The 23,357-nt window shown below is 46.7% G+C and overlaps 1 protein-coding gene across 6 annotated transcripts in view; it reads right to left on the reverse strand.

Annotated features, from left to right (window-relative positions):
• The window catches only part of elmo1 (engulfment and cell motility 1 (ced-12 homolog, C. elegans)), a 106,518-nt gene that overhangs the window by 2,847 nt on the left and 80,314 nt on the right, over positions 1-23,357 (reverse strand). For all 6 annotated transcript variants that reach the window (XM_036555307.1, XM_036555305.1, XM_036555306.1 and 3 more), the window contains 4 exons: positions 11,958-12,121; positions 10,215-10,327; positions 2,608-2,715; positions 1,815-1,897 (listed from right to left, as the gene is read on the reverse strand). In XM_036555307.1, the coding sequence (XP_036411200.1) occupies positions 1,815-1,897; positions 2,608-2,715; positions 10,215-10,327; positions 11,958-12,121 (468 nt within the window). The remainder of the gene's footprint in view (positions 1-1,814; positions 1,898-2,607; positions 2,716-10,214; positions 10,328-11,957; positions 12,122-23,357) is intronic.

Here is a 23,357-nt window from a genome sequence, read left to right on the forward strand (position 1 = left end):
ACAAAATCTAGAGACACTGAGACCTTCAGAAAACAGGGTGGACAGGGGGAGGGCGTGGCTTCAGTTTGCTGAATGCAAGGAACACAAAACGCGCAGCGGCCAAAGCTGTAGCAGCAAGCAGAGAGAATGATTGGCCAATCAGATTCCTCTGCGTGTGATGAGCACTATCTGCGGTGATGGTATTACTGGCATTAATGAAAAGGTAATGCTTTTCCTCTGCATAAATACCTCAATGCGTGCACACGGTGCTAGGCCTCATGTTTTACCGACACTACTGAGCACAAAGCTCTTTGCTGTGAAGGGACAGTATTTCATCACCATGATAAAAGCATAATTAGTATTCTGACTCTGTATATCATTGCTCATACAGCCTACTTGTTGCATACTGCTGTTGAAGAAAAAATTATTTCATTTTGAGTTCAGTTTCATTCTCTGGGTGCTTAAAAGATAAACTCGTCCAACACTGTAGTTATGAGGAACATTAATTGTCTGCTGTACTGTCTGGCCAGCTCCTAGCTCCTGCGATGCGCTTCTTCATTCTGTGAAAGGTGAGGCAATTGCTACCATTTCTGAGCCGCTAAGCTGGTTTCACCCCACATTTCACCTCACATCTCTGACATGAATGGCACCCACAGTTCACTACTGTCCATAACAGCTGGCGGAGAGTAAACAATTTTGCCTTGTGCTAATGGGTGAAACCCTTATGCAGGCCTGAATCTGTCAACGGTTATTAGATTATATGCCTGCTTTAGTATAATCTGCAAAACCGGGCAAAAAGACAAGACACAATGCCATCGAACGGCTGTGAAAGCAAGGGCCATTTCTCCACTGTTTGACTTGCAATGCTGTACTGTGTATCTGTAGGCTTCATACAATATGTGTGATAGTGTGCAAATTTTATGTAAAACTATTATCTATAAATTGCTTCCTCCCCCTTGCCCGTCTCACTATACCACAACCACCTCTCTCCCTATACCCCACTCGCCTCTCCTTAACTCTCACTCTCACCTCATTTTCCACCCACCTCTCTATAAGCGCCTCCCCCAGACACACAGTAGAGAGCTGATAGGACTGCGTGACAGAGGGTTAAAGGTCAGGTCTGACCTTCATTGTGTTCTCTGTCAGCACTTCTCCCCAGTAATAGCCCTCTACCAGCTACTAACACACTATAAGCCAGCCACCCTGATACATGCAGCACCAGGAGTACACAAGCCATAGCTTTAACCTTGCACTGCCCTTAGGGTTTCTTGGAAACCTTGACAGAGTGCACAGCCATGGATGTTGACATCTATGACAGTTATGTTCTCTTGAAAAGCCTGCAAGTTCCAGCTGATCTCTAAGGGCCGAGAGCTTCCTAGAGTCATCTTTGGACTATAAAAAATACAATGATCTATCAAGCCTGTCTCCTCGGACACCGTCTTGAACACAGGGCAGCACAGCAATGGGCTTGGGGAGGTGTAGTGCTTGTTATTCTCTTCCACCCATTTGAGATAAATCTACCTCATTAAAACCCCACATACTCCTGTTAAAACAGGACACAGAACATGCACCCCACGATAATTCCAGCTCAGCAAAAAACTCCCAGCAACCACTTCTTCCCCTGTCACGATCAAGCACAAAGGCCGGATGTGAAACCTGTACGTACGCTTCTGTGGTGCTTTTTAAAAGTGCCGTTTGGCAACGGCGGCGATCTGGGTGGCGGAGGAAGTCTTTAAATACCTCGCCGGTCCTCACACGCTAATTCCCACCGCAAGGTGCCAAGCTGAGGAGGCGGGCTCTGCTTGGCTCCCGCGTGAACGCTGGTTGTGTCTCACCTTGTTCTGCTTCAGAGCGCCTTTCTCCTTCATGTGGGGGCAGTCCTTTCCAGTCACGACCGCTTTGATGTCAGCCACCGGCACTACGGGAGGGGAGAGGAGGAGAGCTGATCAGCGACATGTGGTTCTTCCCAACCGTGCTGCTGATTGGGTAATTGGTTCCATCAACAGCGCGCTAATTCTGTGTAATATTTCACAAACCTCTGAAAGCATTGTAAACAGTTGGTCATTAAATGTGAGACATTATGGCGGTGTATTCATCTTGTTTTCTGTTTTATTTATGCATCTTGGCTGTGCTACACATACAGCGAAGGGAGAAACATTAGACAGATCAAACACAGTGTGTGGGAGTGGTCTAAATGAGGAACAGGCAATTCCTCTTCTCGATGGCTGTAATTTTTTTTGACAGTTTATGGAAGGAGTCAGCTTCAATCCAAGGGGGCCACAATCCAGAATGTTTTCCAGCTCTCTTTAGACCACAAACACCTTCAGAATGGGGGAGGGAATCTAAATGTTTCAGCTGAGATGGTGATTTGATAAAATGATACTGAAGTGCCGTTTGAGGGTTGAGAGCAGCCAAGCTTCAGGATACCTTTAAAGCAGATGGCTCTGCTTTACCTGCCTTTAAAGCAGGTGTGATTTACTGGTTAATTGAGAGAACTCTAGGCCTGAGACAGAACGGAGAGCGGGGCCATTTTTAGCAGCTGAGCCAAGGAGCCCTGAGAGGGCTAATGCCTTCATGCTGTGTGTGAGTTTGGGATGTCTCATGCCCGGTCAGTGAAGGAGTACTCACGCTTGTCCTGCAGTGAATCATGGGGTACCTCCCCCTGGGGGCTCTCCTCCAGGTCTCCATAGTGCAGGACCTTGTGATTGGGCGACAGGCGGCAGTACCAGAACTTGTCTGCGGAGAAAGGCAACAAACTGGCATGAGATAAGCTGAAGACAAAGAAAAAGCTGCAGACACAGAATCCAAGCTGCAACGCTGTTTAACGACCCTAACACAACCACATGAGGTTACTGTGCAATGCGCTCTGCACTAAGAGAGGGACCAGAATGACACTGCAACCCTATGACAAAGAGACATGTTGGACCACTGTGTTACGAAGAGCACCAACATAAATCCTGCTTCTTTTCGGTTTCAACTCGTGTGCGTGTTTCTGGGGTGACTCATTTCGACGCAGCCGTTTTCAAAGTGTTGTTTCAGGTGCTGCTGTCAGTCCACATGCGTCGCGGTCAGACACGGATGGACACGGTTGAACGCAGCTGGACACGGTCGGGCGCGGTTGTTTTTGGTTCGTCGCGGTTGGATGCTGTCAGTTTTCAACGCGTCGCGGTCGCTGCTTGCTGCGTCGCGGTTGGACGCTCGGATGCCTGGGCATATGCTCCTCAGATAGCGCGAGGGCTTTCTGCGAGGAGCCGAGGCGTGTGGGAGCTGGCGGGAGCGGCCGCGGCTCAGACGTGGGCTGGGGACCCATCGCTGGCATGTGGCGGCGCCGCATCGTCCAAATCCTAATTGCCGAAATAGAGGCTTGGCACGCAGGATGGCCTGTGATGTATGGGAGCTTCAAGCTGCGTGCAACACGGTTACAGCCACCGCTTATGGTTTCAGAGAATGTGACAGGAAGGTCAACTTGCACACCAGATTTTGTCTCTGGATACTCAAATCTCTTGGAACTAAATCTGCCATTTCGTCTGCTTCAAAGACAAACCCGGCTAACTGAAGTTCACACAGACCATAGTGCTTTGATCTGTTTCAGTCTAGTTTAGACATGTGTGACAAAAATCAAAGATCTTTAAAAAGATTTGAAATGAAGACAGAAAAAGAGAAATCCTTCACATAAAATGTGGAGTGTGCCATTTTATGCACTGATGGATTTTAACATCAGTGAATTATACCCTATCCTTCAGTAAGTTAAATGACTGAATATCTTGTCCTCAGGCCCCTTGCCAAGTTAGCTGGTGTCAGTTCACTACGAACAGGTGGGTGGAGTTGTGCTCAAGGACACTTCCACAGAGTGTTGAAGGAGTGTTGGGGAAACTCCTAAAAGGGCTTAATCCCGAACAATGCTATTTCACTCAAAACCCTTCTTTAGCAAGGAGCAAGCTTTACTTTAATCACACCCCGCAAACAATGATCGATAGCCCGTTCTCTTAATCATATGCATAAGGCAGGCCACCAGAGATCAGGTATGGTTAAAGTCAAACTGCCTGCAGTCCACAGTAAAGCTGTTCATTTATATGGTAAAATGATGACGTTCAGGCGTCGTCTGGGATTTTAAAGCATGAAAAAATTACTTGGGGGGGGGGGGGTCTTTATGTCTGTGTTACTCTGCTGTTCTTCAGTATGTGGTAAAGTGCCAACATTAAAAGGAGTGTATGGACACCTGTCCTGGGTTATGACAGCCGGTGCCCTTGAGCCCTGGTTAATGCTCCGCCAATAAAGTCACTCAAGGCCGTGTGTGATATGCACCACGCCTGTGGTTCAGCGAGATGCTGCTTCACCGAGGCCCAGAGTGAGCGGGACCCGTGTGACAGCAGGAAGCGAAACGCGACCATGATGACTCCCAGCCCTGGGGGTGGGCGATTCAGAAAGCACGTCCGCGCACAGGGCATGCGTTCGGACACACCGAGCAGCTGCGGCAGGAACAGCCGTCTGATCCGGCAGCTCCTGCCGTTCTCGCAGCCGTGGTAGAGAACCACGCCCCGTTTGTCTTTGGAGCCAGAGATGCAGGCAGTGGCGGGAAGAACAAAGGGAGACAAATGTCGTCACCGGGCCACAGTTGTGGCGTGATGAGAGCGGCGCTTTGAAACGCGTAAGCGCGCACAGGTTAAGACCGCCGCATCTTCAAGTGGAAATTTCCGTTCACGCTAGAGAGCATTTCCCATAATGCCGCTTCTGAAACCCGCTGCAGGAGGAGTAAGTGGGCTCTTTGCCTAAGCCTGCGCGAGCAGTCATGAAGATTACACCCATTTTAATGCATCTGCAGGGACATGTTTTAAGCCTCTCACTCTGTGCTATGAAAGAGCAGCCAGGGAACATGGCTATCAGAAAATAAAACTCTGGCAAAATGTATGGCTGGACATACTGCGGAAACCTGGGAAGACTAGGAGACTGAACACTTTCCCTGGGATTTAAATCTCTATGACATCTGTAAGGTAAGGTATTAATAATGTTTGGCAGAAGGAAGCCCTAGATACCCTATGCAGTCATCAATAGATCATCTTTATGATGATTTAGGTATCTGTGGAATCTATGGTACCTGTAAATTACTAACTTTTGAATATGAAAGACCTGGATACCCTTTATGCTCATCAGCAGATCATCTCTACAATGACACCTGAATGCTGAAACCACAGCATGCTTGTTCTTGGAACGATTCCTCAGGACCATGTCCACACCATATGACGTACGGACAGAGATGACTTATTGTATCCACCCCAACCAGAGTCAGCGTTGTTCATGTCCAAACTTTAGAGGATGAACAGGTGGGGGGGACAAGGTTGCGACGCGGGCGGACGTCAACGAGAATGAGGGACCGCGCTGTTATTCAGCGTGTGTTCATCTCGGCTTGGTTCCAGTCTGCGGCTGACGCGCAGAGAGTCTACTTCCCCCGGCATGTCACGTCCCATTTCGCGGCATGCCACATGAACAAAGCATCCATCTCCCAGAGTCAGACAGGATCTTGTCCATATTGTGAGACGTCTCCTTCGATCCATCTCATCAGAGCTAAAGCTCAAGGCAAATTGTATTAAGAAAAATCGCATCCGCCTGCCTTCTCGAATGCCGCACTATTCAAGAAAGACAACAAAAAACAATGAAAATAAAATCCATATCCGTGTTGTATAACATGAATCACAAAAGCAGGCAATAAAAAATAGAAATCTGATTTATGTATGAGCCGGCTGAACGTTGAGATAACACGTTTATTGAAGAGGAGTTTGCAGTAAGCCGGGCCTCAGACTTAAGTAAATCCACAGCATTTGAGAGGGGAATCCACCCAGAGTCATTTTCATAAGAAGAGTCACTCCTGGCCAAGCGCACTCAAGGTGGCTTACTCCAGTTTTACATATTACTTAATAAGCTGTAAAAGGCAAATGCGACAAGTGTGGGGAAAATACACACAAGCGATTCAATTTTCTCAGCAAAAGGACTGTATTCGACCACATGACCATGTTCACATTCTCTAAATCCAGTCATGTTAAGCGACCAAACAATAAAGTATATGCCTAAGTAAATACCAATAAATAAATAAGTAAAACAAAATAATAACAATAAAACAGCAGGCATAACACATCTGTTGAGTTTTGATGAGCTTCTTAAACAATGCTGCAACTCTCTAGAAGGAATATAGCTCTCTCTAGAAGTTCTCGCTGATCTTCAGGTCACAAAAAATAAACAAGGAAGCCGTGTAACTTAACATCTCCACAGTCCGGGAAAGTCCAGCATATGTGAACAGAGATAAAGTAAAAGTCAGTATTTTCCCCCACCATGAATATTGGTCTTACTTTGCATTCAGTGAAATCCTTGATCATCCTCAAAGCTGCATTCCGGTCACCTTTCTACCCCTACGTTCTATCCAGCCCTTGATCAACATCTTACAGAGCCGATGTGACAGGTAACAAAGGCAAAAGATAAAACATCCATTTTAGTTTAGACTATTCTTTAATGAGAATCGCAGTTTCACAGCATTGTGGAAGCCTTTCTTCTCCAGGTAAGCAATTCTGCTCTTCAATTGACTATCTGATTTGAACTAACATCTGCTTTCTCATAATAAATCCCTTGGAAATGTCTAACTACTAAATTGCTCATAGATTAAGTCTAAATAATGCTGCATGCCCTTTTTAAATGTGTGATCTTATTCAAAGGGAAATATCTGATTACATTACGTCTGGAGATCTCGCATTGATTACACTCAGACTGCCTATAGCCATGTGATTAAAGTAACCATGACCTGAACTTGAATATATTGATGGTTTTATCATGAAATCCGGCACCTTCTTGCAGCCAGAGGCGTGTAAATTCCAATACCCAGTGGGAAACTGGTGCTGTAGCCTTGAGCACGATAATTAAATCTGAACTGCTTCAGTAAATATTTAGCAGAATATGTGGGCATGTAAAATGGAAGCCATATAAGTCGGTCTGCGTAATGCAGTTTGGCTGAGCAAACAGCAGCATAACTTACTACAATATCTATGAGAAAGAGGGTCCAAAAACCCCGTATAATGATAAAAACAATCACATCACAAACACAGTGGGCAAATGCTGAGATGATAGGTGAATGCTTTGTGCAGTCTGTCCAAACGCAGTGATCTGGCAGAATTCAGCAGGACCCCTGTAGCCATTTGGACCCTGGTTGATGTGATTGGGAGTGAAATGAAGTTTAAATAAGGTGCTGTGAATGCTGACTCATGGAGGTGTAGTGTAGGGAAACAGCCACTGCATGAGCGGAGGACGCTGGGTGTAATTATACTACAGCTACAAACTCCTATATGACATGGAGTTAATTCTGATCCAGTATTTGGTAAGACTGCATAAACACTGAGTTTTTTCCCCACAGACGCAGCAATAGAGGCCATTTAACCACCAGCAGTGAGGGCCGAACAGTAGGTGGTCTGTACTTGCATCGCTAGCAGAAAAACAGCAACAGCAGACATTCGAGCTAACAGCTGTTTTATGATCCCAGTGGAAGGACGCAACGCTGCAATAAACCTGAGAGCGAGCATTTCTCCAAATGTATTTCTTTTTCTTCGTTTTCAGTAGTAGGTTATCTGCCATGTTCTTCAGAAAATTTGACTCCTCCCACTCTCACCAGATCGGCTTCTGGCAGGCGTGAGTGGCAGAGCCAATCCTCCCCCTCTCTACTCTGTGCTCATGTGGCGTCCCAGTTGGCCTGGCACCTGGCTGCCAGCAACTCCCCATGGGCAATGATGACAATTACTGCGCAAAGCCACCCTGTCCCTTGTCACTGTGTCCACAGCACAAGACCTCCATACTGAATCCCTGCCAGATTATGCAGGCTCTCTGATCAGCTTTCTGCAATTTCTTCACCTTGACAACAGCATCTGTGCGCTCATTCACAGCAATTAAGCCCTTCCAGATTTGTCTATAAACTGCCTTTTTTCCACAAGGTTGTAAAACGAATCACAGAGACGACTGAACCCTCTATGTCTTTAAGCATCCATTCAGTTTGGAGCACTGGGCCCATTCATTACAGATCCATTGCAGATCAGGGATGCATTTCAAATGAACACCTCACTAGCTAAATCTGACAATCAGAAGCAAATATGGTTGCTTCTGAGCCAGATGTTTACAGAAACGGATTTCAACTTGATGGTCCTGACGATGCTGTAGAGGCGCCTATCAAAGAAAATGAGAAAAGAGAGGAGGAACGCATAAGCAAGAGGGGTGGGGGGATGGAGGGTGTGGACTGGGAAAGGGAACCGGTGGAGCGATAGTGGACCGAGCAGACTGGTCTCTAGGTAATTTAATCCCGTCCCACTGCGAAAGGTGTTAAATTAAACAGGCAAGCCGATAAGGGCTCCCTCTGGGTGTTTGCGGGCATTGCTCAGCTCCTGGCGGCGAGTGTGAAGGAAGATATTAGTCTGAGCCATACCTCCCCCCCAAAACGCTCCCATTCAAAGAGCAGATGCTTTACCCCTTCCAGACTCCTGCCGTTTTAAAGGGAGGACTTTCCACAGATGTGTCAAGGACAGGCGAAGCTGTCATTGAAGGGAGCTGGCCAAGTACAGGCCCTTTACAAGTGCATAAACTTTATGCTTTAGCAGCTGTTCCTCACCTAAAGGATAAGACTGTAAAAGATAAAAAAAATAAATGCATGGGGCATTGCTACGGCAGGAGACCTTCGCCATTCACAGATAGGTCTTTTTAGGTTTGTTATTTATGTCAGACCACAGTCACTATTCCCAACCCATTACTAGATAAATAAGCACATCAATAATTCATTAACAGCATCAGTGCATTGTTTTTCATCCCCAAAATATGGCTGTTTCACTTCCAAATTTTGGAAGTAGACAGTAGACTGCATGAAGATCTAAGCACTAAATGTTTAGCTTTCCAACAATGTCAGCTTATAATGTAAAGCTGTAGTTGCCTTTTCCATGCACATTTTCCAGTATGAATGTTAAAAGACCCGACTGCTGAGGCTGAAGGTGGTCTGTGCTCCAGTTTGAAGGCATGTAATTCAATAAGAATTATCGGTCTCTCTTTAAATGCAGCCTGCTGGCCAGGTTCCCTGTGGCTTCTTCCCTGACAGTCATATATCAGAAATCACTTCTTTACATCCATTATTCATTTATTGATATCTAGACTAGCTGCACGGTTATGCATGCTATATTAACCGCCATGGGTTGGGCTGGGGTCTGGGGGAACATGTGGACACGTCAGTGTGACAGGACATGTAGATACATCTTGAGCAGATGGACCCCTAACTCAGTGAAGGCAAGCCCATATATTTTTAATGGAATGTCATGTGTCACTGACCATTGTTTTGGTACAACGTGCCCTTAGTGGACGCTGTTAGCTGAGTTAGATAACCATGTTACATGACCACACCAAAATGAACAGAGTAACCTTAAATGGCACCTGGCAATATGCAAATCATTGTTAGTTTTATCTTATAATGTTATTAGAATATGCACTTAATTTGAGCTTCCTGTTATAGCTGAGTTTCATGGGAACAGCTTCCTGTTTCAACTTCCCACAGACTGGGTCTGGGTAGCTGCAGTCTGATGAAGGAAAGCTCTAATGCTTCCTCCATGAGGAGCCATAGGCCTTCCCGTTATCTTTCTGAGAGCGGATGCAATCCTAACATTCAATCCCTGTGGATCCGTGGAGATGCGTTAGCCACCTTAGAAGCAAGCTAAATTGAATTTGGCCATTTATCCATTTATCCTTTGCAGACCCTAGACCTTAGATAATCATTTAATTCATCCATTACCAGAATCGATTCACACCCATTGGAGCAAAATGGCCTCAAGCCTTCACGCACAAATGCCCCAGTGAAAGTGGAGAAAAACAAAAGCATACACATAGCATAAATATATTTTGGTAAGAGACTGCCATTAATCAGTGGTTCAGAGCATGAAACTCTACAAATGGTGTACATTTGACATATTGAGGCAGTGCTGCATGTATTTGGAACATTTCCATTGCCACACACAAAGAAAATGGAAGACTGAATCAAAAACAGAGAGACTTCTGCATCCAAGTAGATGTGATTGGTACTTCTCACAGTGTGAGTGTGTTGGGGATAAATTGCATAGGAGAGTGTGTTGTGTATATTGTGTGCACGACAATGTGCAGTTGTGAGTGTGGTACATAATATGAAGTAAAGTGTGTGGCTAGCAGTGTAGCCATGACAGCGGGTGCCGGAGCCCTACCTTGCCGTCTCCGGCTGCTGATCTTCCTGAAGCAGGTCCCCTCACACAGCCGGTTGAGCCTCTGCTGCTTGATGAGCTCCATGATCTCGGGCTGGATCTTCTCCCTCAGCTCCCTGCCAAAGAGCCACCAATCAGAGCAGTCAGCACCGGAAGGGGTGGAGCCACAAAGTCGCCATTCACAAATCTTATCCAATCAGTGTGCAGCTTTGGACAGTCACCGACCAAATCCGTCACCTGACAGCACACAGGAGCTCCACCCATTATGGGTTTCACAAAGCTTGTTTCTCCTATCACCCCTCCTACCAATCAGGCTCCTGACAGAACCATCCTGAAGAATTACCAGTGCGGTGGAGCAGAGCAGCCTGTTGTGAATTCTGTCCTGTATTATTCAAGGGCATTAATAATACATATTCTTCAAAATTATGTAAAATACATTGCCTGGTTCCACAGGAAGTTCTGTAGCCTGTAATTGAAGTGTGCCACCAGGCGGAAGGATCTACACGGGCCTGACATTTCCGGAACATTCCCCTTTCATCTTTAAGGCTCTTTTTAGATGTATTCTGCACTTTTCGGCATCCTGCTGGACTAGACCAGACCAGCTCATTAAATAGATTAGAGAATCAGTCCAACACTTTCTTGTCTAAAGTCTGGAGGGAAAGCTCCAACAGAAAAGAATGATCCGGTTAAGACATGCCGCCACATGAATTTCATTATTCCTAAATTTTTTTGCAGCTGTGTACACAGTTAATATTTCAACAGTAATTCACACATTGTTCTGAGTGTCATTTCGCCAACACTTGCTGCACTGAATGACATTTAGGCACTATTTCAGTGACATCATATAAATGGTAAAACCAAGTCCTTGTTTAAAATAAAAATTCAGAACAAACAAGCGCCACAATTGCATTCATTCTATTAAAGTGCAATGTGCAGTTTAATAGTACTCTCTAAGTGTAACTCACAACAGCAGTACTTTCTAAACTCCTAAACAACATTCATCCCCACCTCTAAACATTCATCACAGCGCTAACTCTAAGCCCTGTTACATAATGACACGATAGCATACTTGTACAGCGCTTGGTTGCAGTTACACAGCACTTAGTGAATGCATATTTCGTATTTACAGCTCACTTAAAATAAAGTGTGTCAGATAAAGGTTGTGGAGGATTTTTTCAGATCTAAAATTGTGAACGTGCCGCTTAAAATTAAATGACGCCACTGCGTCTCGTGTTGTGTCCTTGTTAGCATAGACTTGGTCAATATGGCCATGCTGTTAAGCAGGGAACACTGCTTCGGAAATGCTTCTCCTTCTCCCTGTCCTTTGTCTCTTCTCAAGCTATTAATCACCACACTGGGCAGTGAATTACTTTTACGTAATTAATCAAAACAATTTAAATGAATTGAAAACAATTCTTCTGGTTAACTGAAGGCAAAACGTGGTGCTGCTGTTCTTGGCAGTTAATGTTCCAATAATAAGGCCGTGGTACATTTAATTCAATGTGAGCTGATGATGGGACATTCATTCTAAATGAGATTTATACAAAAAAAAAGATGAAAAAATTAGCGATGAACAAACCCATTCATGTCAGTAGCAGAGAGAAGCATTTAAAATGTACTGTGGCGAATGTTACTGAATGAATGATCTTCCCGTGGATGCTGGTATATTTTCGAAACGCACTTCTTTTCTGTGACAGATAAATGGCTTTGGGTGTGAAGGTGAGAGAGAGAGCGGCGTGCGCTTACAGGATGGGGCGGGACTGGAAGTCCTCCTGGTTCATCCTCTCGGACTGGCGAATCTTCAGGATCTCTGTGTAGCTCAGGTTCTGCAGGCGGGTTTTGAACTGGTCCAGGGAGTTAGGCTTCAGTGTCAGAGCTCGCATGACCTGCTCCCGCACCACCTGCATCACCTGAGGAGGGGGACACAACGGCAGGGGGATGCCTCAGTTCACCTGTGCGCAGGTACCGACACAGAGCAGGTGATCCAAGATGTCTGCACCTGAGCAAAGACACCCGCTACCACCTGCGCTGTGTCACAGAGACATTTGAGATCACCTGCAACAAGGGTAACACTCTCAGTCTACAACTCCTATCCAGTAATCATTGGTTGCTAAGGCTGACTCAGCTTGAGGTGCCAGCTGCATTTCAAATGTGCTACAAACAGTGTATCGTGTACACACAACTCATTATGACACCAAAAGCATTCTGGGAAAGCACACATAGTACATCATTTCTGTCGGGTATAATTGCATCTTCTGAATGATACACTTGGTAGCAGCCTAAGTAAACATATTTATTCATTAAACTAATTGATAGTCAATGCAATTTCAAGGGCGCACAATAGCATCGCACAGAAACCAGACACAAGGCAGGGGATAAACGATTGGATGTGGAAGCTCATTTCAAATGCTCTTCCCAAATCCGAATGAAAACATGGACATGAGAGCTATCAAGTGTGTTCTCAGATAAGGGAGACATAAGTACAGCTCATGGTAAGAGCTGCATATTACGCACCCAGACACGTGACCAGACCTTTCTGTTGGGTTATGTAATGACAGCTTTTGCAGAAGAGGGCCGGTGATGCAAGAGAGCTATCCTGAGGGCATCGAAAAAGTGATTACTCACGCCGTGATGGGGAGCGGCGTGCTTTGCCCGATTTGCATACTCCCACAATGCACTGCTCTGGCTCCCTGTGACAGGCTATAGGCGCAGCATAATGAGAAGAGCTGAGGAGAGTCTGGTGCAAGGTGTGCATTAGGAGGGGAATGTGCATTTTGAGTGGAGAGTGGCGGTGACATGCCTCCCGCGATGTCCAGCATGCATCCACCGGAAAGCATTTACATGGCGCGTGAATAAAGCATGCTATTGAGTTTGCCTGGCTGTTCACCGTGCACACCTGAGCACGTTGCTGCTCAAGGGGCTTCCTGCAGCACAGCTGGCTTGGCTGCGGGGGAAATGAGAAATGAGTCCAGCCATGGCCAGGCTGTGGGTGCTCTTGGAGAGAGACATGGGGGACACACCACCCGAAAATCCATCCCTTCCCGCTGTGTGTGGATGGTGTGAGGACAGGGGTAAGGAATGACAGTGGGTGTGCTCAGGTCCCGCTCTGACATGCACGCGCACACACGCACATGCACACATGCACGCAGACACACACAGACTCATTTCTCCCCCTCATACACAAGCACACACTCTCGTTCTCTCCCCTTCACGCACGCACACACACACACGCACACAAACGCACACACACGCACACACACGCACACACACAGACACTCAAGTTCACACACAAACGTATACACACGTGACACACAGACACACGCAGGCATGCACATACACATCCTCATCCCAGAACACAGATGCACGAACACAAGCGCAGCCACACGCGACAGACCCGCCCCCCGCGGACCCATCCAACGGATCACAAACATCTGCCTCTTTAGCAGTCAACAGACTGCGGACTCTGCTCCGTTTAAATAATGCAGGAGACAACTGCGTGCGCACCGCTTGCTAACGAAGCCGGCCGAGACCGCGGCGCTCCGACGAGGGCGGCCAACCAAGCGCGCCTCACCGCGAGGAATGCCAAGCAGACGCGCTGGAAGTGGACAGCTGCTGCCTTCAGAGCTGCCTGTTACCGCCTGCCTCCTCGCCTCCACTCCTCAAGATTACTCGCATTTTAATTAAAGATAAGCTTTTATGCTTGTCGCCTTAATCACTTGCAAATCTAGACGCTTTTGGAAATGAGAAAATTACAGTCTGATCGTTTGAAAGAGAAATCAAGACGGCGCACTCGACTGAACTTTTACGGTGCCTAACCGCGAGGAACGCTTTGATTGGGCCCCCAGATCATATTTGCAGAGGCTGAACAGCGAGGCGAACACTTAGCGGAGCATGCCCCTGTTTCAGCAGGAACCCAATGCTTTTCCTGAAAAGCACAGTGTTTGTCAATAGGCCTTTTAAGGACAATTTGCCCATTCCGTAGGTTCAAATGCTTTGACTTTATCCGGTTTAAATTATTACACTTTTTCATACAGAGCCACAGGAGCTTTCCTGATGTCTTTGGGGAATTTCACATGCTGTCTTGACATAGATAACCTTCCACACTTCCCACGTATGTGTGTTACTATGGCAACAGGGTTTAAACAGGCACCATCCATTACCTGGCACTTGTGATGCTTCGCGTGGCTCAGCTGAAAGTTGTGAGTCGCATGTTTTGAGCAGCACGCTCACCGGTCCCAACAAAAGTGACTGGACAGTTGTGTAAATTAATTAATATAATACACTAACAATGTCCTGTTTGGTTTCAAGGTTACTGCATTATTGATTGGAAGAAAATGTGCTTTTATTGAGTTGAGTTCATACTTCCTTGTTTTACAGGCTTGACACGGTTTTCCCAGTAAATGGCTTCAGAAGGGAAGTTGGATAGCACATCATGAAAAACCTCAATGACTGAAAAATGACAATTAAAAGAGTCGGGTGCAATGTCAGGAAATCCCCTGAATGGTGGATCCACACAAGACTTGGTAAGTAAAAAGTCAATGAATTAGTTGGTGCCCTGAGGAAAACTAGCCTTAGCTGAAGAAGCTTCACTGCTGCCCAGAAAATCAGCCTCCTGTGAACAGACCCAGTGAACCTACAAAACGTGCAACCAACCACTCTCCTTTCAAGGCAAAGACTAGCACGGTAATGAATACTGAAAACAGTGCAAGAACTTTCACTGCAATTCATAAGGCAACTGAAATGCAAAAAGCAAAGATTAACAATTTGTATACAACAGTTCCAACATGGACATAGAGCTTTACGGTGGACACACTGAATATCAAAGGAAAAGCAGTGAATGAACTCATGTGGAGAGCTGAGGACATCAGGAATTTCCAATCCCCTTAGAATGCTAGAAATAGAAATATTTCACTAGGTAAAAGAAAATCCCTTCTACTAAACTGTTTTTTTTTTGTTTCTAATTCCCCTTTTGCTCATCATCATTTCAGGTTGCTCCATCTCTGTAAAATGAATACCGCCGAGTACACTGCTGAATACACAATGCCTGATCCAATAATACAGAGCTAAATGAAATCTGCAAATAAATTACTATGGTGGAAGTGAAAACAACAGTTGTTTATATTTGAAAGGGGTGGGGGACTTTCCAGAGGATCTGACAGGCATCCTTCTCTGTTTGAGGCCCCTGAGCCTTTCTGGGATGTTTTCAGGGTTTAAGCCGGCACCTCTTCCATTCAGAAGCTTCATCAGTGCGTTCTTCACCATGGCGCGAAATTAGGCCGCCTACCACGTGTCAGTTTTAGAATAACTCCCCCCTCAACACGCTGGGGGGTGAGGGCGGCACAGTGCGTTTAGGAGATTAAACACGACCGGCTCCAGTAATGGATTTCTTTACAAGCCACAAAATACCAGCCAACTGCTCCAAAGCCCCGAATGCTGTTCCTCACCAGGCCACAGCGGCAGTGCTCATTTAATAACACCAGGGAAGGAGGACGGGTGCAGCTCACCGGAGCTAGCGTTCCCATGCCTGGTGCTTGTTGTGCTGTGTTCTTTGGGAGGAGTTAAAGCAGGAACAAGGGCTGTGTGAGCGCACACTCGCTTCAGTTTCACTTACAAACCTGACCTGACCTTGAGGATTCCAATCTCATTTTACTGAGCGGCTCTGTGCAGTATGTGTTAAATGGTTAGAAAAACCGCCTGATGGTAAAAATCTGCCCATCTCAAATGGATGAATGTCTAATAACCCGAACACCCTTCTGAGCCTCCTTTGCAAATATGGGACGTTCGGCATGTGTTGAAATGTGAAAATTTTCCACCGCAACTGAGGGAAAACGATTTTGTGGTTTTATGGCGGTATCCAGATTCGCTGAGCTTACGTCAGAGCCCGCCGAGGCAGACCCAATCAGGGGCCAGGGGATGGACAATGGAGTATGTTAACGCGCAGATAAATGAGACCAGAAGGAATTACAGCAGCAAAAAGGGCTTTCAGCAGCGCTGCCTTGGCTGCCTCCCGCCTAAAACAGGGCGGGGGGGCGGCGGGGTCCGAGAGAGACGGGCTGGGGTCCAAAAATTCAGAGTTGAAGCCGGAGTCAGCCGCACCGCTGAGGCACGAAAGCCAAAGTACGCGGCCAGCAATCCCACATTAGACGGAGCCGAGCCGCATTACTGAACCGACATCAAATTCAGGACTTATCGGCCGATTAAATCCAACCCCAATCTTTCAATTCAAGTCACCGTTTTGTTGAGAGGCTTTGCATGAAACTGAAAATTGCCTCTAACATCCAAAAAAAAAAACAAATCTTACAAAAAAAAAAACAGCAATCTTACTCAGCATTACAGACAGTGAAAACTGCATCCCCCGTGACCTTTGACCCCTTGTACAGTACACACAGGTTTGAACTCATCACCACCGCAGCGAGGAGCTGACCTCTGTTTGCACTTGCACAGCACTTTGCTTTTAGGGTTATTTTTTATGAATGGAGTCTGTGAGAGAGCCAGACTGTCTTTATGTGCAGTCGGCAGGCAGGGCGTGGCCTAATGCTGAACAGCGGCGCTGGTGCGGTTGGGTCCAGCGTGATGCACAACGGGCCCATTGACACAGCCGGCTCACAAAGAGCAGGCTGTATCCGTTAGCCACGCAGCCCCGGCTTCCTCGCTTCCTCGGCGGAGGGGCGCCAAGCGCAGGAAGCCGCCACAGCGGCAGCATTTATCCCCCTCTCTCCCGCCCCCCGCGGTGCCAGGCGGACAGGTCCTGCTCGGACTGATTTAAGATGTGTGACAGACCAAGACCTGAGGTAAAGTCCCAGGGCGAAGTCATACTAATGCAGCCTCCCGGCAGAGGAGCAGACAGCAAGGAGTGAGTCTCCTCCATAATGACAGAGCGTAGGCAAGGAGATGGAGTGAGTGTTTGTGTGTATGTGAGTGTGTGTGCGTATGTGTACCTGAGTGTGTGTGCCTATGTCTGTCTGTCTTTGTATACGTGTGTTGTGTGTGTGTGTGTGTGGTGTGGGTGTGTGTGAGAGAGTGAGTGTGTGTGTGTGTGTGTGTGTGTGTGTGTTTGTCGGGTGTAAGTGTGCGTAAGTGTGTACGTGTCTCTGGAAGTAGGACAGCTGAGACGGCGCCCCCCGAGGAGAAGCAGGTGGCGCTGCGCCCTTCTCAAGACGACCCTGTCACCAGCTCCCTGCTCAGCGGGGGACAGGGCTGCGGCCCCTGGGCAGGACTCAGGTCCTTCGGGTGCCCTCCACATGACCTCACAGCTCACTGTGACCTCACAGCTCACTGTGACAGCATGCCAACACATGAAGAACGCACACCCACAGGGGGCTCCACTGACATCACCATCCAGGGGGCAGAGGAGGGGCGGGGCCTGGACCCCAACACCTCCCCATAATTCCACAAATCCATCTCCACATTCCCAAACAACATCCCCCCACCGCCTCATTACAGCATCTCTGCGATCCTTAGCAGGAAAAAAGATGCAGGGGTGGCTAATTACTTCCCCGGTCCCTGTAAATAATATTCCTGTCGGTTTTTATGCTCTGTTCCAGCAGTAGGCACCAGTAATAGGAAAACACTCAGGCATCCCCCATAACCTCAGATTTATGCCCAGTGCTTCAGCAATGCTCTCGCCTTCCCATCAGCTCAGCCGGAAAGGCGTGGCCTCCGCTGGGCCATAAGCAGATACATCACCGCTGTCTCCCGTCTTAATTACGAAACTATATGAGGTATGGAGCCGCGCACTCACGGGTTTATGATGGATAGCACTGAAGTCGTAATTAAGTTTCATATTTAATCTCGACACACGATGACGAGCGGCCCTTCATCCAGTCAATCCGCTGTACGCACACAATTTACCATGACAGGCTGCTGACATTGGCTCATGCTTTCAAAGACAAAGAATTTTCCAGCACCACAAGAAAAGATGTAGAGAAACAGCACAGAGACTTATTTAACATACTGTAAACAAAGAGAGTGCATATAACAGTCATTTGAACCGGAGAAAAAAATAAAAAGCCTTCCTCCCCCACTGACAAACCTGAGTGCTATTTGAGAAAAAAGGTAACGAATTGTTACCTATTCAGCAAGCAGCCTCCGGAGCTTCTCTGAGAGCTCAGATGTGTCATTTAAGCCTGCACTGCCTGGCGTCAGGAAAGCACTCGCTGACTATTCTGTGAGTCAAAAGGAGATGCGTCCGAGAGAGGGAGAGGGTACACCTCTCCATTATGTGGTTTAAAAAGCCTGCGGAGCTGCAGGAGGGATTTCTGCTACCTCAAACCAAACAAAAGGTCTGTGAAAGTGGCTGTTCGCGTTCACTTGCCAACAGTCCCGTGGGAATAAACATTTTTTTCTGTCCGACACAATTCTGGCTCTTAGATATTTAGTGCAACTGCAGAGTGGGTCTTGATAAGCAGAATCAGAGTAGAGCATTTCACATAATGCACCTACTGTAAAGCCAACCGCAACCGATCCATCTGGTTCTAGGTTAGCACTGAGAAGAAGCAAGTTCACCACATAAATGACCAAAAATAAAAGTCCTACAACTACCAGTAAACAACAAAGGATCTTAGAACATAATACCAACATTAACAGCATTCTTCAGCTTTGGACAAAGCACATATGCGAGAATGTGCGTGTGTGTGCCTGTGTGTGTGTGTGTGTATGTGTGAGCACGGATGTGTGCATGTGAACCCTAGCACCATTCCCCAACAATGGGAGAATTTCAGCACGTCACCACCATCACAGAGAAACTCAGCATGAAATACACCTACAGTACTTTTGTCATTTGGAGACGCTGAGACCTTCAGTCTATCGGGTCTGGTTAAGCATCCATGCCAGCACCGGTATCATGAAGCACCAGGCATGCTACCCCTCGGGTGCTAACTGAAGCATGGTGTCAGGCATGAGCAGACAGAGACACACACACACACACACACACACAAACACACACACACACGTGCCCAATCAGCGTGGAGGAGAATGAGGTAGACCGTGTGGCCTGCGTGACTGAAGACTGCTTGGGCTCCAAGACTGCAGTACAGTGTGGCCTGGCATACAGATGAACAATGTAGGACATACACATACACATACATACACACATATACACACACCGCAGGGAAATTCATATGCACACACATACACACGTCCAGGGACGTTTTTAGCAATTGAAAAGATCCGGGGCTAAGCCAAGTTTGCCTGGGGCTTGTATTTTTTTTTTTGAAGGGAGATCATTGGTAGGTGCATTGGTAGGTTGGGGAAGTTATTATTTACAACAAATATAATAAATGATTATTTATTATAAATAAATATTATCACACCTTCGGACGCTGCAAGTCAAGTTCCGCTCTGTTACACAGTCTGTTGTTTTGCAATAAACACCTCCTTTTTCAGGGTGAAAATATTCAGGGCTATAGCCCTGAATGATCAGACCTAACGACGCCACTGCACATGTCTGTACTGGGCAATTCATTCACACACACGTCTGTACACAACAAAAAAAAAAAAAAAGTATATATATATATATATATATATATATATATATATATATATATATATATATATATATATATATTTACACAGGTCACTGTCTCCCATATGATGGAACACCTTTAGTGGAAATTCATAATCGCGCTGCTCCCCCTCCCTCTGCCCTTTATCTAAATCATGCAGTCAGGATGCTCTGCCTGTCTGCTTCACTGTAATCTCCACTGGGTCGCACAGCAGTGACATGCCAAGACATCTGTCATTCATAATACCCCCCTCACCTGCCATAATACAGCATATCCAGTTTGAATAAACTGGATTGGGACACGGCATACCCTTTTTATTTAAGGAGTTCTTATTCACATGATGTTTTGTTTCAGACTTGTTTCAGATCACTCCCCTCAGTATGAGCCAGGCGGTCCATGCTGATGACAGTTCTCTCATGAGTGGTGTTCAGTTAGCCTCAACGGGGGCAGACAGCATCGTCCACTGGCCACCAGCACGCCAAGGAATTCCAGAACATTCCAGAACGTGAACCGCGAATGAACGTGGTGGAGAAAGATTCCCCCCGCTTGCAGACACTGAAAACAATTAAAACCTGTTTGTGTTTTTTTTTATGCAGTGAGTCACGGTGCTGTAATGCACCCATGTGCTTCTGTGATAAATCAGACAACCAGAAAAGGAAGGGATTAAAAATGCTCCTATTGACATGGTAATTGTGTATTTTCTCACTCCGCACTTCTCTTTAAATGAATAATTACTGACTTCAAAGCTAGGGTCTCTATCATTAAATGCACCCTGTTTATTTAAAGATGAATAACCAATTTAAAAACATGAAAATTGCTCTATAACCTCGTAACCACAAAACAACTAAATAAAATAGAATTTAAAAATAATATACTGAACATTCTCATATCTGCATGAATGGCCAAATTAATTCTTCAGCAATAATTACTCTTGGTGAATTTTTACCTTCAATCGGTCCCCATCCCCCCTTCCAACTCTGCTAAAACCTTTTGAGGATTGATAGAATGTTCTGGAGAACAGACCTCCCCTGCCTGCATGAGGCCCACAATGTCTAACATAAGATGGAGGGGGGAGGGGGGCGGCAAATGAGGAACACTCTGCAGACACACCAAATGTCTGTTCCTATGACCACTCCTGGGAGATGGAGGAGACGGGACATCTCAGGAGCTCTGGAGTTCAGACTTCGGAATATGCTGCAGTTTTGCTCCCAGCTGGAGTGCTCCTTGGTTGGGCTGGGATGGAGAGCGATTTATAATACCCTGTCTGGCTGGGGTAAAACTCAGGATGTGGATGGATGGGTGCCTATTCAGGTCGCCCTTAGCACTACTCTTTCCTCAGAAGGTAATGAACAGACGCACAAGACTGGAGAAGACTTCTAGGAGCCACTCTGTTCCGGACAAAGACAGTCACACTGGGGAGTCACCTCTGAGCATACTGAGGGGACAGTACAGGTGGCCGATTGAACATATGGCTATATTTAAAATCAGTGCACCTGCAATGATGTGGTGATGGGACGTACAGCAGTGGATTGGGGAACTGGGCTTGGAACCAGATGGCTGCATGGTTGAGCCTTAGCTTGGGGAGCCCCGCTGTACCCTTGAGTAAGATACTTTAATTTATGATGCCTGGCCAACCTAAACTGCTTCAGTAAATAGACTACACAGCTGTGTAAATGGCTGTAATTTAAAATTCAAGCTTTGCAGGCTTCCCTGGACAACGGCGTCAGTCAAGCAAACAAATAATAACGGCGTAATGAGAAGGAAAAGACTATGTGGACCCGTCGAAGCCTTAAGAGCTGCCAGACGCAAATTAAGTCCCCAAAACAGGATGGTGTTCAGAAGTACTTCATTAAGCATATTTAACCCAACACTTAAAGAACGAAATCTAACTGAAAATGTGGACGGCATGGTTAAAAATTATATTTAACACGGCCTTGTGCTCGGGAGTCAAGCATCTCTACCCTCTGAAGGAGAATCTGGAGTTGCTGTGTCAAAGCACTATCCCCTCGATTCCGAAGATTATCGCTGCGCTCTCTCCCAGCTCATCTGCATTTTAACAAAAGCTCCCTTCGCACACCCCTGTCGGCAAAATTGCCTTTTTGCCATTATGCATTCATACATGTCAAATGCAGTCCCATTTTAATAAGCTTCTGCCTCTCTTTGTCTATAAGAACTGCACAGGCTATGATCAGACAAGCCTTAAATCGCACCGCTGTATCTGAAACATCTGCCGTGGTGACACGCTCCGTCTCCCATGCCACCGCCGGGATGGGAGCTGAAAATTTAAGAGTGAGGGATCGTCTTTAAATGCCCCGCTCCCCCTTGAAACGGAATTGTGTGCGTGACCACGGGTCCCCCATGAGATGTGAGCGCAAGGGGAGTCCAAACAGGGGCCCTTTTTGGTGCACACAACAAACTGGAAATCCTATTTCACAGAAAATAAAAAAACCACCACTGTGGAATCTATCTAGTCCTTTGTAAGGAGAAAATCTATAGCTCTCGACCAGAGGATCGATGTGTGAAACCTTGAATCTGAATATAACTGGTGCTGCAGGTATGGTGTAGAGCAGCCAGGTACAGCATGAAAAGTACATTAGGGAAGAACAAAGGGAAAGGATGATGGGAGAATAAAGGAAAGGAAAAAAAAAACTGCACAACATGCGTGTAGGTATTAATCAAGGGCACAGCGCTCCTTAATTACTGCCACATTTCCCTGATGACACACTCCCCAGCCTCCCCGATTTCTGCCCCAGAAAAGGTGAGATTCCCGCCGTGCTGATAGCCGAATCTCCTCGGCCTCCGCCGCACTGTGCTTGCCTCTGAAAGGCCAATTTAAGCAAATGCCATTTTTCACTGCCGTCGCAAGACCTTTCTATTCATTTCATCCACCACCAAAGCAGCATAATAACACAGCGTAATCAATGGACAAAAGAAACTATTTCTTCAGTTACAAAGAGGTAAGGAGAGAGGGAGCCATGGGCTGATTAGTAGAGAAAGATTAATGTTTCTGTTCAAACATTTAGGATGACAGAGTCAATCGGCACTCCCAGTTTGAGCCATCCCAGGTTTTACAAGAAGCAGATCTATGCAAAGTGGAATCAGTCGGTTAGCATCAGACATGGTTCTAGAACCTGGAATGGCCCAAACTGTTATGTTATGTACTGAGAATCTCCATCCCTGCAGCGGCTGGTGCCTAATGGCCCGGTTTCATTCAAATGGCTCCTTTGCATCACCTGCTGGCTGAACTTCAGAGCCAATCCAAGCGCACCATTCTCTGTAGTCATGGCATGCATATCCTGTGATCCAGGTGCTCTCATGTTAAAGAAAGGTCAAGTGGACTGGAGAGGTTTCTTAACCGCAGCCACAACAGGCAAGGCTGCCAATTACACCAGCGTGCACGCGCGGGCTGGTGACCTCGTTAGCGAGGGCCCGCTGAGGGGTTAACTGCGCCGAAGCGGCGAGTCCTTCAGCGTTACCCCTGAACAGGTGGCGCCGCGCCGGGCTGCCATGACGTCATCGCTGACCCCTCCCCCTCCTGCCCTCAGAAAGCAGCTGATTAAGTGAGTGTGCAGATTAGGGCTCGAGCGTGGCCGCACTAATGAGCAGGCACACACTCACCTCACACTGCGGGAACGTGTGGATC

Source organism: Megalops cyprinoides, chromosome 21 (assembly GCF_013368585.1).
Source record: "Megalops cyprinoides isolate fMegCyp1 chromosome 21, fMegCyp1.pri, whole genome shotgun sequence".
Lineage (NCBI taxonomy): Eukaryota > Metazoa > Chordata > Actinopteri > Elopiformes > Megalopidae > Megalops > Megalops cyprinoides.